The sequence below is a fragment of the Melospiza melodia genome, chromosome W (genome assembly GCF_035770615.1).
Source record: "Melospiza melodia melodia isolate bMelMel2 chromosome W, bMelMel2.pri, whole genome shotgun sequence".
NCBI lineage: Eukaryota > Metazoa > Chordata > Aves > Passeriformes > Passerellidae > Melospiza > Melospiza melodia.
This window is the reverse complement of record NC_086225.1, coordinates 8326668-8339862: the sequence shown is the minus strand read 5'-3', so window position 1 is coordinate 8339862 and position 13195 is coordinate 8326668. Positions and strand designations below refer to the sequence as shown.

The 13195-nt window shown below is 38.1% G+C and overlaps 1 protein-coding gene across 1 annotated transcript in view; it reads right to left on the bottom strand.

Annotated features, from left to right (window-relative positions):
* Positions 1 to 13195, bottom strand: part of LOC134431404 (nipped-B-like protein) — a 132028-nt gene that overhangs the window by 55243 nt on the left and 63590 nt on the right. The window contains exon 9 of the mRNA XM_063179421.1: positions 11690 to 13192. Within this exon, the coding sequence (XP_063035491.1) occupies positions 11690 to 13192 (1503 nt within the window). The remainder of the gene's footprint in view (positions 1 to 11689; positions 13193 to 13195) is intronic.

Genomic DNA, 13195 nt, shown 5'->3' with positions numbered 1-13195 from the left:
ATAAAAACATACATATTACAGTTCAGTTTTGCCCTCCCCTCACTCCTTTTTAGTCACAGAAAACATTAAATGCTTACTGGACTCTTCTTATTTTGCCAATGCCTAGTATATCCAGTCTTGCTGTTCTTCCCAGATACCAAACTCACCTTGCATGCCTTCTCTGAGCATTTGATAGAGGATCTTCCAGTGGTTTTAGGTCTACCTCCCTTATGTATGACTAGGTTACTCTCTTAACTCTTTCAAGTCATTTTAGGTCATTGTTATAACTACACTGATAAAATGTCCCATGTCAGAAATATATACAGGAAGGAAAGCAGTTTCTTTCTGGATTAGCTCAACAAACCTCTAAACTCTGCTAAATCAAATAAAATGTACTCTTACTATATAACAAGAGTGCCACCTTCTTGTTCTTGGATAGCCATATCATTGTAACTACAACAGCACAGACTCACAGATTAATTCTATTACAACCACTTGTGCAGATAAGGTTCTATTTTATATTAAGAACTAAAAGCAAAAAGAGGGGATAAAAGTACTTCCCTGCTTTATATAGATGTTTGGAAAATAAACACTCTTTAAAACTAGTTCAGTACTGTTACAGTATAGCATGCAGGCAGTACAGTGCAAAGGGCCACATGACTACCTGTGATTGATGAATAGCTTACAAGTTAAAGCTGAAAATTTTCAGCTATCCCTTAGTGTGAAAATTTAATTTCATCATTTCCATTGTGCTCTCCCTTAAAATGCTCCATTACGTCTTTACATCTCAGTCCATGGTGATCAGAGTCCCCTGCTGACCAGCATCACACTACTCCAAATAATTATATGCCCTGGAGAGGTTTAAGAACAGAAGGGGAAACAGAGAAAACACTATCCTTTTATCAAAAAGGAATTTAAGGCACGAGGAAAGTACATCTGCTCATAAGACAAAAGTTACACTTTTATCTCAATACCATATCATCAGCTAAAACACACCATCAAGATGAATACTGATGAAAATAATCTGAGTAGTCATGCATTGACTTTTCTCTTTCCCACTCTCTGCTTTAAGGTTTGTGGAAGGTGTGGAAAGTACGGCAGGAGTGTCCCCTGGCAGGAGGGAGAGAAGTACTGTTTGGAAGTATGTCCTGTATGATTTCATAGAACCTGCTTGAACACATCTTTCAAAATAATTTTTCCTCATCTACCCCAATACTGACACAAAGGGAAAGCTCTAAGCCTCGAGATAAGTACTCTTAGAAGAAAGAAAATTTTGACAGTGGGAAGAGATTTCCAAAGAGCACCCTGAAGGATCCAAAGATCAAGGAATATACCCAATACATATTCTCCAAAGATGCCAAGAAACATGAGAACTCACTTTACAGCGATATTAATGATTTCCTCAAGCTGATTTCTGCAGCAACTATAGCCACAAGTTATTTTATTCTTTATTGCTATTACTTGGCTTCTCATATTTATAAAAATTGATAAAAGAAGGCTAGAGTAGTTTTGCAAGATACTTCACAAAAAATATAGTAGAGGAATGTGCCCCCTGTTGAGGGAGTCACAAAACTATCCTTTGTCCCCTCAAAAAGGAAATAAGCTCACAAGTTTCTCTCCTCAATTAGGTAAAAAGGCATCTCATAGGACTTGGGGGACTTCACCTCAAACTTAAGGATAGCTAATTGGACAGGAGCCAAAAAGTCCTGCCTAAGCAATTCACTAGAAAAAGAAGAGAACAAAGAAACTAATCGCTTTTGTGAGGTGTTTTACCAGGGGCAGGAGGGCCTCTTGCACCTGGATCAGTTTTTCTCTGTAAAGAGTTTGCTATTTTGCCTTTTATTAAAACCTTTTTGTTTCCAACACTGCCACAGAAGCCATCCTGCTGATTTTATGCCTTCTAAGGTAGCTGAGCTATCTTGGGTGTGAAATAGATCTCCAAGAGCTATGAGACCTGGCTTGAGGAGACTCCTATTTGAATATAGCAGTACTCAGAATAAAATGGAGCAAGATCAGCAATTTAAATAAATGCAGTGCTGCACAAAGAACCTCACTTTTATGAATCTGCTATTAGTGCTTGTAATCTGAAATTTATGACATGCATTTTCCCAACCGTGTATTCTGATTAATTTAAAAAATGAGCCATGGGGCCTCACCCAAGAAAAAAGATCTTCATTAAATATAGTCAAATCAAACCTTAATTTTTCTTCTCATCAAACTACTATTTAATCCGTATAATACAACCAAGATCTCTGCAGAGAACAAGCAAAACAAATTTCATTATTTATATCTGTTTTGCAACTATAGGCACATCATCTGCTTTTACCTTGCTCTATCATGGAAAGATTCTCATACTTTATCACTGAAAATATCACATGAAGGTACTCTTGTTTTACTTCTTCAAAGTAACTTAATTACATTAACAACAAGAAGAAAAAATTGCTGATATTTTAGCTTTTAATATAAAATACTACAGGAAATACTCAAAAGATAAACAATAAGCATATTTAAGTAACATTTATTTGATGCAAACAACAATTTGGTAATTTGAAGAACAAAAAAGGTCTTATCTTTTTCTTTTCTGTTCATTAGTAATATTACCATGAAGCAAAAAAAAATTGTAGATTTCAAGTAAATAGTTTAAAGTAAATAGTTCAAATTTTCCTACACAGAAACATCCACTTAAAATGGTTGAAAATATCGAGCAACAGAAAAGTTCATTTACCAGAAGCAAATGTGAGGGTTTCCCTTATTTGTATTTTGCCAAATTTACCCTTTGTCTAGAAGAAAATTCAAACAAAAAATTTTGATCACATATCCCGGCACATATGCCAAGAAATAACATCCATATTTAGATACTTACTTATGCACATGAACAAGTCAACACTTCATATTGTAATAAACAAATTGCTGGCCCACAATTTTACATATTGCAGTGCATTGTTGCAAAACTAAATTATGCAAAATAGCTTCAGCTTTTCCCAAAAATAAGAGGAACCTGATCAATCATCCATACGCATGAACCAAAGGCAGTTTCAGACTTTCAATAAATTGCTCTGACAAATTAGGCAATAAATTTCTATCACTTACATGTACCAAAATAATTTTTCAAAAGTGAACTAGTTAAACAACACACTCCTAAATCTGCAAACAAAACAAAATATTTCAGATGAACCAAAGAACAATGAAATTATTATATTTGGTCAAGTTTGGTCAAGCTGCTAAGAAGTAGATGTGCAGGAAGTAAATTTCACTCTTAGTATCAAGAGAAGACTTAAGAACTGTGAGAGCAAGAATCAAACTATTTACCTTAGTGACAAAGACAAAAATAGGAAATAATTCAAGCAACTTCCAGGCAAAGCAGTGTGCTGAAAATGTCTCCTATTGTATTGGTAACAGATCAACACAAGAAAGGACTCCGGTGTGCAACTGCTGAATTCCTTCTGTCTACCTGATATCAGTTTATCAAACATCTACCAATAGTAGCTTATTGTCATGGTTTGATCCTGGTGCAATGCTAGTGCACCCATGAAAATATAATTTTCTCAAATGAGTGCTGTGAGATGCCACCAGAAACAGAGCAGAGCAGGCTCAAGCTTAGAAATAAAGAAAAAAACTTTATTAACCTACAACTATAATAAAAGGAACACACAATTAAAATTGAAAACCTTCCAAAACATTCCTCCTCCCCCCACCCAATTTCCAACTCAGCAGCACAGTGAGACAAAACCTTAGATTCTCAATCAAGTTACCATCCCTGAGATAATCAGTCTTCAGTTCATCACCACCCCTCAGATAATCAATTCTCAGTTCATCAAGGGAGGGAGGAGCCTCTCTTGTACCATAGTCTTCCCCAAGAAACACAGTTGAAACCTCTTTCCACCTCACACATGGCACCGCCCGGAGAAAATCTGCCATCTTGACATCCTCCTTCCATGTACTGTGCTCTCACCACTGTTCATGGACCAAAACTGCTTATAGGATTCTCTTTTAAGGATGCTTTGCCAAGTACCAAGAAAAACAACAATTTCTCACTTTTGGGACAAAGGTTCCCCCCATTTTCACTTCCCCTGGGGCTGAGGGGTCTCGAGAACAGAGATCTTCCCCGAAGCCAGAGGGCACCACCACACCCTTCTCATCTTTCTCTGTTCACTTCTCTCCTGCAGTGACAGTCACCGCAGCAGGTCACTCTCTTGGCTCAAGCCATTGACTCCCCCAAAATGCAGTCTCTGTGTTACAGGAAAAACTGGTTCAGTCTATGGCTATACAAGAAAAAGTCCAGCCAAAGGTGACTCCACCATCTCCTCTCACCTAAGATTCTTTCCCATCTTCTTCTGACATCCTTCACTTGCTCAGACCTTTACCACACTTGCTCATTTCCTTCTATTTCATGTCTGTCTCTCTTCTAGGAGGGTTAATGTTCCGCAAAGATTTCATTGTCCAAGAAAAGGGTTAAAATCTCGGGCTCTGCTTGCCCAGGACTCCCACGGCTGCCGGGCACCTTCTCGCTGCACCCCCCCCCCTCTTCACCTTCTCGGCAGGTGCTGCCAGCACATGGTATCAAATTTCAAGGCAGCACAAGCACAGGCACAGACTCTCTCCCCCTCTCTCTCTCTCCTGGGGGTGCCTGCCCGATGCCTCTCAGTGTTTCTCCACCCCTCCGTCCTGCAGGGGCTCCGGCCTACCTCAGCCCAGGCCACATGGCTTCCCCTCCCCCACCCAGCCCGCAGCTGGGCAGGGGAAGGTCTGACCTCTTTCACTGACCATAACCAAGAGAGTTCCCCTGGGCGTTCTCTGCTTTTAACCCCCTGTGGTCTCAGAGGCGTATCCATGTCCCCAGTGGCCACACCAGGTGCCAATATTCAAATCTGACCACTGACTGGTTTGACTACAACTTCCAGAAAAACTCACTTCATTATCAACCCAGGACATTTATCCAACATCTACTTCTGAAAAAGTGACATCAAAGCCAAAGGCCCCAGAGAGTATGTACAATGCTCACACATCCCAGCACACTTTTTGGAATAGAAGAGATGCACCATACTTTAAAAAATCCCTGCAAGTGGGAACAATCCATGCTAGAAAACCAAGATCTTCCCAGACTATTGGATTTAACTGATGTTATTTACACACACATATATATATATTTACACCTCGAATATTTTTCATTCTAGAAAGGAGAAAAAAAGAATAATGCTAAGTGAACATAGAGTACATTAAATGGATCCTTTGAAAATCCAACATATCTTTAATTAGTTCTAATGTCACAAGGAACAGCCAGCTTCTCTTCTAGACTAGTTAAGTTGAAAAGAGGTAGTCACCAATTCCTCAGAAAATAGGAAAATCAGGAAAATGGTATAATTCTCATGAAAGTGATGTTTATTCTACAAATTCCGTTAAATTTAGAGTTTAAGGGAAGCTTTAAAGACTTCAGCTGTAAACCACTAAATATATCCTTTACTTCTCTGAAATGTGGCATAATTTACTAGAGGACTTCAGAGAAAGTTTTAACATGCTTGATCCACGTGGTAGTATATACACATGCAAGATGCCCAGTGAGTTATTCCTCTAGCCCTCCCAAATGCAAATTCAGTTGCTACCAGGAACTCTAAGAGTGATTCCAAATTTCAGATTTGTGGAATTTGGACATTCCCAATGGTTATCTTTAGAAAAGGACAATCTGTATTAAGCAATCTGAGTTCCAGGAAATATGGGTTTATTCCAGTTATTTCCTAGCAGCACAGCTGCTTGCCCCACTGATTTCAGTAAGTACAACAGTATGCCTCTTTCAGCATCAAGAGATAGTTATTTTGGAAATAAATTTGAGTTGAACTCAAGTTTTCTTGATGAGTTAATATTCATAATATATTTTTCTCAAAGTTTTGTCAGTTTTGTCTTTGTAGAAGTCCTATACATGAAGGATTTAAGCAAATGTTTAAAATTTATTTCCACTCATTTTTTGTCTAGTTTTCAGCTGCACCAAAAAGTATTGGTGAGTAGCTCAGCTGTGCTGTCCAGAGGACTGTAAGAAGCATCAGAAGTTTGCTCACTGAGCCTTTCTAGTCACTCCTACCTAAAAGATGAAGCCTAACTGGTTACTCTGCTTCATAAGTGAGATTTTCAGCAGTACTAGAACTCAAAGATGGACCATCACATTACACAAATGCCATGGAACTTTGCACTGCTACAGCCTGCCACTGACTACAAATTATAGTTATTATAGGCTCTGAAAAAGTAATCTGGAATTTAAAAAAAGCCCCAAACACACAAGCATAGAGCACAGAAATATCTAAAAGCATTGTTTCAACCCTGTGACATAAAGATGATTAGGCAGCAGTAAATTTTTTACCTGCACTTGTAAAAATATGAAGAGGACCTTTGAAGAAATGGCAAATCTTCACTCATATTTCAGATTATAGCAGCAGAGAGCACAGAGACTTGTAGTGATCAATGAAAACCTGTGTTTAAAGTTCTGCACTGTAATGATAATTAAATCCTAGAATAACAATCTACATAATGAACAAGTAGCATTCAGCATTATATTCTGCAGTGAAATTAAAACATTTTTTTAAATAATGAAGCCTTTTCAGGTAATGTTTGAAGACTCAAAAGGTGTTTCTGCACAATTCTTAAAAACACACTCATTTGTCCTAGAACTAAAATATGCAATTACATATGTAGTGCTTCTTTTAGAAAGCTAATACTTTAAATATATTATAAGCCAACTCAGACATCTCCTTACCACACCTAAATTTTTCTCTCATTCTCTGTGGATGTGTCTACCCAAACCTTAGTAAAGCCTTGATGCTGCCTCCCACAGCATTTTCCTGGAAAAGCTGGCAGCCCATGGGTTGGACAGGTGCTCTCTTCACTGGGCTAGGAACTGTCAGGATGGTCAGGCCCAGAGAGTGGTGGAGAATGGAGCTACATCCAGTTGGCAGCCAGTCACCAGTGGAGTTCCCCAAAGCTCAGTATGGAGGCCAGCCCTTTTTAATATCTTCATTGATGACCTGGACAAGGGGATCAAGTGCAACCTCAGCAAGTTTACAGAGGGCACCAAGTTGGGGTGGAGTGTTGATCTGCTGGACGGCAGGAAGGCTCTGCAGAGGGATCTGGACAGGCTGGAGCAGGGACAAGGCCAATTGTATGAGGTTCAACAAGGCCAAGTGCCAGGTCCCGCATTTGAGTCACACAACCCCCTGAAACACTACAGGCTTGGGAAATAGTGGCTGGAAAGCTGCCCACAGGAAAAGGACCTGGGGGTGCTGAGCGACAGCAGCTGAACATGAGCCAGTGTGTAATAATGCCTCTTATCAGGCCTTATCATAGAGCAGAGCCTTGGGGCTCAGGATCTCAGTCCCCGAGGAGGGACCGGGTGCCCGAAGCCAAGCTAGCTCAGGCCCACAGGCCGTGGGTCAAACACCTAGCAAGCTTGATGTATATCAGCTCTTATAGTGATTAGCCAGCTCTTAAGATTTCAGCTTGCTGCTAGGTAAGTTTGCCCTTGGCTTGAGGCTTCAGCAGACGGAGAGAGGAGAAGGAGAAGGCATAAGCTGTTCCACGGAGAAGGCTTTATTTGGGGGTCCGCGAAGGGTCTCAGCTCTTCTTCTTCTAAGCTAGTAGGCTACAGTATGCTACTTTTATAGCCTTGGTAAATATCCAAACTTGACCAGTGGCAAAGGGTTAGAGGGACCATAAGTGACCAATAGTAGGGTTAACAAGATATTGCCTTACATGGTTATCAGGATAGGTTATAGGGCAGATGTCCATGGAGTCAGGAAGCTTCTTTGCTGCTGTGTCAGCATTCCTATTGTTAAATTCTCCATGGAGCCTTTGCTAAATCTATGGGGTTTACTACAAGTGTGTGCCTAGGTAGGCAAGAAGGCCAATGGCATCCTGGCTTGGATCAGAAATGGTGTGAGCAGCAGGACCAGGGCAGTAATTGTCCCTCTGTACTCAGCACTGGTGAGGCCACACCTCAAATGCTGTGTCCAGTTCTGGGCCCCTCACTGCAAGAAAGACATTGTGGTGCTGGGGCGAGTCCAGAGAAGGGCAATGGAGCTGGGTCTGGAGCACAAGAAGTGGCTGAGGGAGCTGGGGGTGTTTGGCCTGGAGAGCAGGATGCTCAGGGGGGACCTTCTTACTCTCTACAACTCCCTGAAAGGAGGGTGGAGCCAGGTGGGGGTCAGGCTCTTCTCCCAGGGAACAAGCAATAGGACAAGAGGAAATGGCCTCAAATTGGTCTAGGGAAGGTTTAGATTGGATATGTGGAAAAATTTCTTCACAGAAAGTGTTGTCAAGCCCTGGAAAAGTCTCCCCAGGGCAGTGGTAGAGTCACCATTCCTGGAGGCATTTAAAAGACATGTAGATGTGGATCTTGAGGACATGGTTTAGTGGTGGACCTGGCAGTGATGGGTTAATGGTTGAACTTGATGATCTTATGAACTGTAAAACCAGTAACATGTTTAATCTCAAGATAGTTGATCAGTATAGCTATAAGCAGCAGACAAGGTATTTGTTAAAGCTCTGAAATGAAAGCATAGCAAACATGACCTCTTCATTGCAGGCACAAACTTGAAGGGAGAAGTTTAATGCATTCCTCAACAACATACATTTACATTAAAACCAGGATAAAAGGTATTCACAGATGTTAAAACCGGAAGCAAAAAAAAGTGCTACAATTCATTCTGACCTGCAAAAAACAGGCCATAAAAATTCAGCATAAGACCCCTTAAAAAAAGTACTGTAAAAAAACTTGTATAAATTTCCTCTGAGCTAGAGTGCATCTTTGAGAAAAATGTTCAAAGATCAGGAGAGAGTAAAACAATGTTGCTTCTTTTTTGCAAATGCCAAAAGGGACTGTTGGGATGGTTCAGTCTTAAGAATCACATACTACAGTTTTCCGAGTCATATAATAGCCTAACAAGCTTTGAAACCTGTATATAAAATTTGCTTAAAATGCTACTTGGGTTTTTTTACAGTAGAATGCAAGGCTTATCCATGTTCACAATAACAGGATGATTTTAAAATTTAGTGTACTGAAAAAATGTAAGAAGTTATATAGACTTTCAGTATATGTAGCATTAATTCTAGCTTAAAATAAGTTGATTTTACTGAGTTTTATAATCAATGGGCATTAGTCCCTTAAGACAGAATAACTATCTAAATGTTTTTTTAACTACCTGAACTAATCTTAAACTGGATTTCAGATAAATCACAGCAATGATGTTGTATGTGACAAAGCCAGGAGAACACATTTTCTTGGGGAAGGATGAGAAAGGAGAAACAAAGGACAAGAAACACATGGAGGTGAAAGAAGGAAAGATAAAGTAAAATATACTAAGCTACATGGAATAGGAGGTATGCAAGAAGAAATGGAATAATGATGCAAAAAGGCAATCCTAGAAAAGATTTGCTAAAACCTATTAAGAAATATATGATGAACTAAATAAAGAATGTTTATGAAAATTACATCTTCTAGTGTAGTAAAACAGTTATAAGTAAAAATGGCATGGAGTAAAACTGGATGCTATTTCTCTCAATTGGAGTGAGGACATTGTGGAAAATACATTAATATTTTCTATATCAGTTACTGACAAATAGACCTTGGCTTATTAAGAGATATATTTATGAATTATGAACCCTAAATTATGAACACTGGAATTCGCTTAATTATATCCTAGAAAGTAGGCTACCAGGAAGTTGGGCAAAAAAATGTTAAACTAAAAATGCACATGAAAAATCTGAAGTTCAGACACTTTCTCCAAAATTTGCATGGATGAACACTCAAAACTTGATTTGTAAGAGACACATAGTTATCCTTTCCATGAAACTTATTTCTAGTATAATTGTAAGAATCTTATTCTAGATACAATAGCAACGAGACTGATATCATATTCAAACTTTTTTTTCCCCTGGAAACTATGTCCCAAGTTATTTCAAAATATGTAAGAAATATATGACTTCATAAAACACAAAATACACAAAAACACTGCAGAAAAGCTATAAACCTGAATTTAAAATGAATGCATTGCTCATTTGTGACACTGCTAGTAGAGTCATGCCAACTGGATTAGAGTCAATAAAACCTTTATGCATTACTAAAATATACTATATAAATAACCACATACAATACAGACTACAAAAAAGCCTACTTCAGAAACATTTTAGAAAGGATACATAAACTGCATATAGCTCTGAGGGCTCTAAATTTACCAGCTTTCTGCACATAGACTTGTGTGATTTCAAAGTCTATCTTTAGGAGCTGAACTCCATCAGAAAGTTTTCCATATGCCTTATAATGAACATAAAAGTTTCATCTGAAATCTTTAGACTAAGCTGACAGCAAGGATGTCACATTTTTCTGTCTGACTCTAGATACCCATTATTGTTAGAACTGGAAACTTTGCCTGTTCTGAATATCAAAAAGGGATAGTGGAAATGTTCATATTTCCAGGATAAAGAGAAAATATTTAACAAGAAGGCTAACATTTTACAAATAAGCAATATTCATGGTGAATTGTTAAGTCTTTAAGGGTCAATACAATCAAGTTAGTAGAGACCAGATATAGCAAAATAAATTCATAATACAGATATAAACTCAATACACATGCACATAAACTTAGCTATACATTCACAAAGATTTCTAAATCAGTTCTTATCAGATAAATGTTGTAAGAAAACATTTTATTCTCAAATTAATGAGCAATGATATACCCGGAACTGCATTCATAAATAATCCTGTATACAGTTAAAATCCTCTCCTCTGACACTTTATCTGCCTATTTTTGAGACATGACAGCTCTATAAACATAACTACATAAGAAATCTAAATGCTCTAAATGCTAAACAATAAAAAAGAACCCTGACCAGTTAGTAACACTGATTTCACAATGTGAAATTATCTACTTCAGTCTGAAACCAAAGAAACTAAAATTATAGCACCAAGAATAAAAAAGTGTTAAATCTGCAGAAGAGACAATCAAATATCAAACCTACGATCTGTTATGAACAAATTCCTGTTTATATGACTAATTTGATAATGCCAGTCTACTGTTTACATTTCTTTCGTCCTTCTGCATAGACTGGGCCATAAGAGACAACACTATCTGAATTCTCCTAAAAATAGAACTTTTTAATAATCTTATTGTCACACAGCCTAAAGTATGGAGGCTTCCCAACAGAGCTGTATTTATAGTATTAGAGGCAGATGGGGCTTTGTAACTGCCTTCTTATCTCCTAATGTAAAAATATCCCTTAGAAAAACCACATTTCATTTCCAATTAAAAATATAAAGGAATCTTAGGGCTTGTATACATAGTATTTCACAACACTTCGGCTACAACAATTTAGTTAGAGTAGTACCATTCCCTTATACAGACACACCTAATAATTCATATCATAGTTATATTTAACTAGATAAATTACCAGATTAAACTCATGTAACTGAAATACATTTTAAGACTATTTACGTGTTCCCACATTAGGAACTTGCATTGGAACAAATAAATCATTTAAGTTATACTGTAACAAGATTTCCAATAACCACAATCCCATAGACAAATTTCACTTTGTTTCCCAAAATCACCAAATAAGCAAGAGTATAACCTACCAAACATTTGTGTTTAATTTCTAACCATAGGAGTAGCAAATAGAAAAGAATGGGCGTATACAAGATATAATGCAATTAACATTAAAAAAGACAACTTACCTTTATTAGATTTGGATGACTTGTTCTTGCTAGGTTTAAAACAAGAGCCCCTTGATTTATCTTCTCTATCCTTAATAAATTTCTGCACATCATCCAGTGAAAGTTTTTGAAGGACAACTATAGGCTTAGCTCCTTTATTTAGATCTTCAACTAGCCCAATCTTCTCTACTTTGTCCTGTTCACCTTTAAATTCAGTTTTCCTTGATTCCTGAGTGACATTGACATCTTTATCACGCTTGATTTTTGGAATGACAAAATGTTTCAATGCACCAGATCTTGCCCCCAACAAATAACTGGGAAACTCTGCTTTACTGTCAGCATGTGCTTTATTACTATTTACTTTACTCTTGTTACCATCTGTCCTTTGTTCATCCTTGCTGTTTTGTGATTTAAAGCCAGGTTTATCAGGTCTTGATTTATTAGAATCTCCTCTACCTTCTTGTTTAATACGAGGGCTGTCAGGTCTTGATTTCTGATCCCCAGAAGAAAACCTTTCCCTTGATTCACCAGACTCATGTCTATGTTTCCTTGCAAATTTCTCAGGTTTTGAACTATCAGATTTAATACCATGTTTAGAATCATGTTCATTTTTGTTTGAGGATCTCAAATATTCAGGTCTTCTGATCTTGGATGGATCTCCTCTGTATCTCTCTGACTCCTCCCTGTCCTCTGATCTTTGTTTGAGGCTATCATGGTCACGCCTTGGTGTATCAGAAACTGAGCGCCCATCAGGCCTCAGTTTTGTTGGATCGGGTCTACTTTCAGATTTTATCCTTGAAGGATCAGATTTCACATCTATTTTATGCCTAGATATTTCTATTTTCTTATCTGATAATGGTTTACTTGAGTCCCTTCTGTTATCATGTCTATGTTTTAGCATTTCAGGCCTGCCTTCATTCTTCTGTTTCGGTGTTTCAGGCCTCTGCCTTATTTCCTGTTTGCCATTGTTTTGTTTTCCCTCATTTTGTTTCATCTCCATTTGCCTGCTCTGGTTTTGTTTTGATTCTGTTTGCCTGTTCTCATTTTGTTTCACATCCATTTGTCTGCTTTCATGCTTGCTTTCATGTTTAGCTTCTACCTGTTTCTTCTCATTCTGTTTACTTTCCAACTGCCTCCTCACATTTTGCTGAAATTCCATTTGTCTGTTTTCATTTTGCTGGATATCTGTCTTTTGACCCCCAAAGTCTGACATTTTCCTAAAAATCTCAGGATGGTTTTCAGGTTTAAATTTAAGAACTCCAACAGTGTCTTCTTGGGGAACACACACAAACACATCATTATACTGCTTAATTTCTTCAGGTTTTTTGATGATGTCCAAATCTTGAGTTACTGTTGCCTGAGAATCTGCTCTTCCTGCTTGCTGCAGATCAATACTAACCATCAGCGCTGGCCTTGCCCCATTTCCTGCAGAATCTGTCTCCTGAGAAGCTGTTTTATTTCCTCCAGTAGCACCTCCAACCTCCTGTGGTTTATTTTCTTGTTTTCGCTTCTTCAGAGGCTTATCTA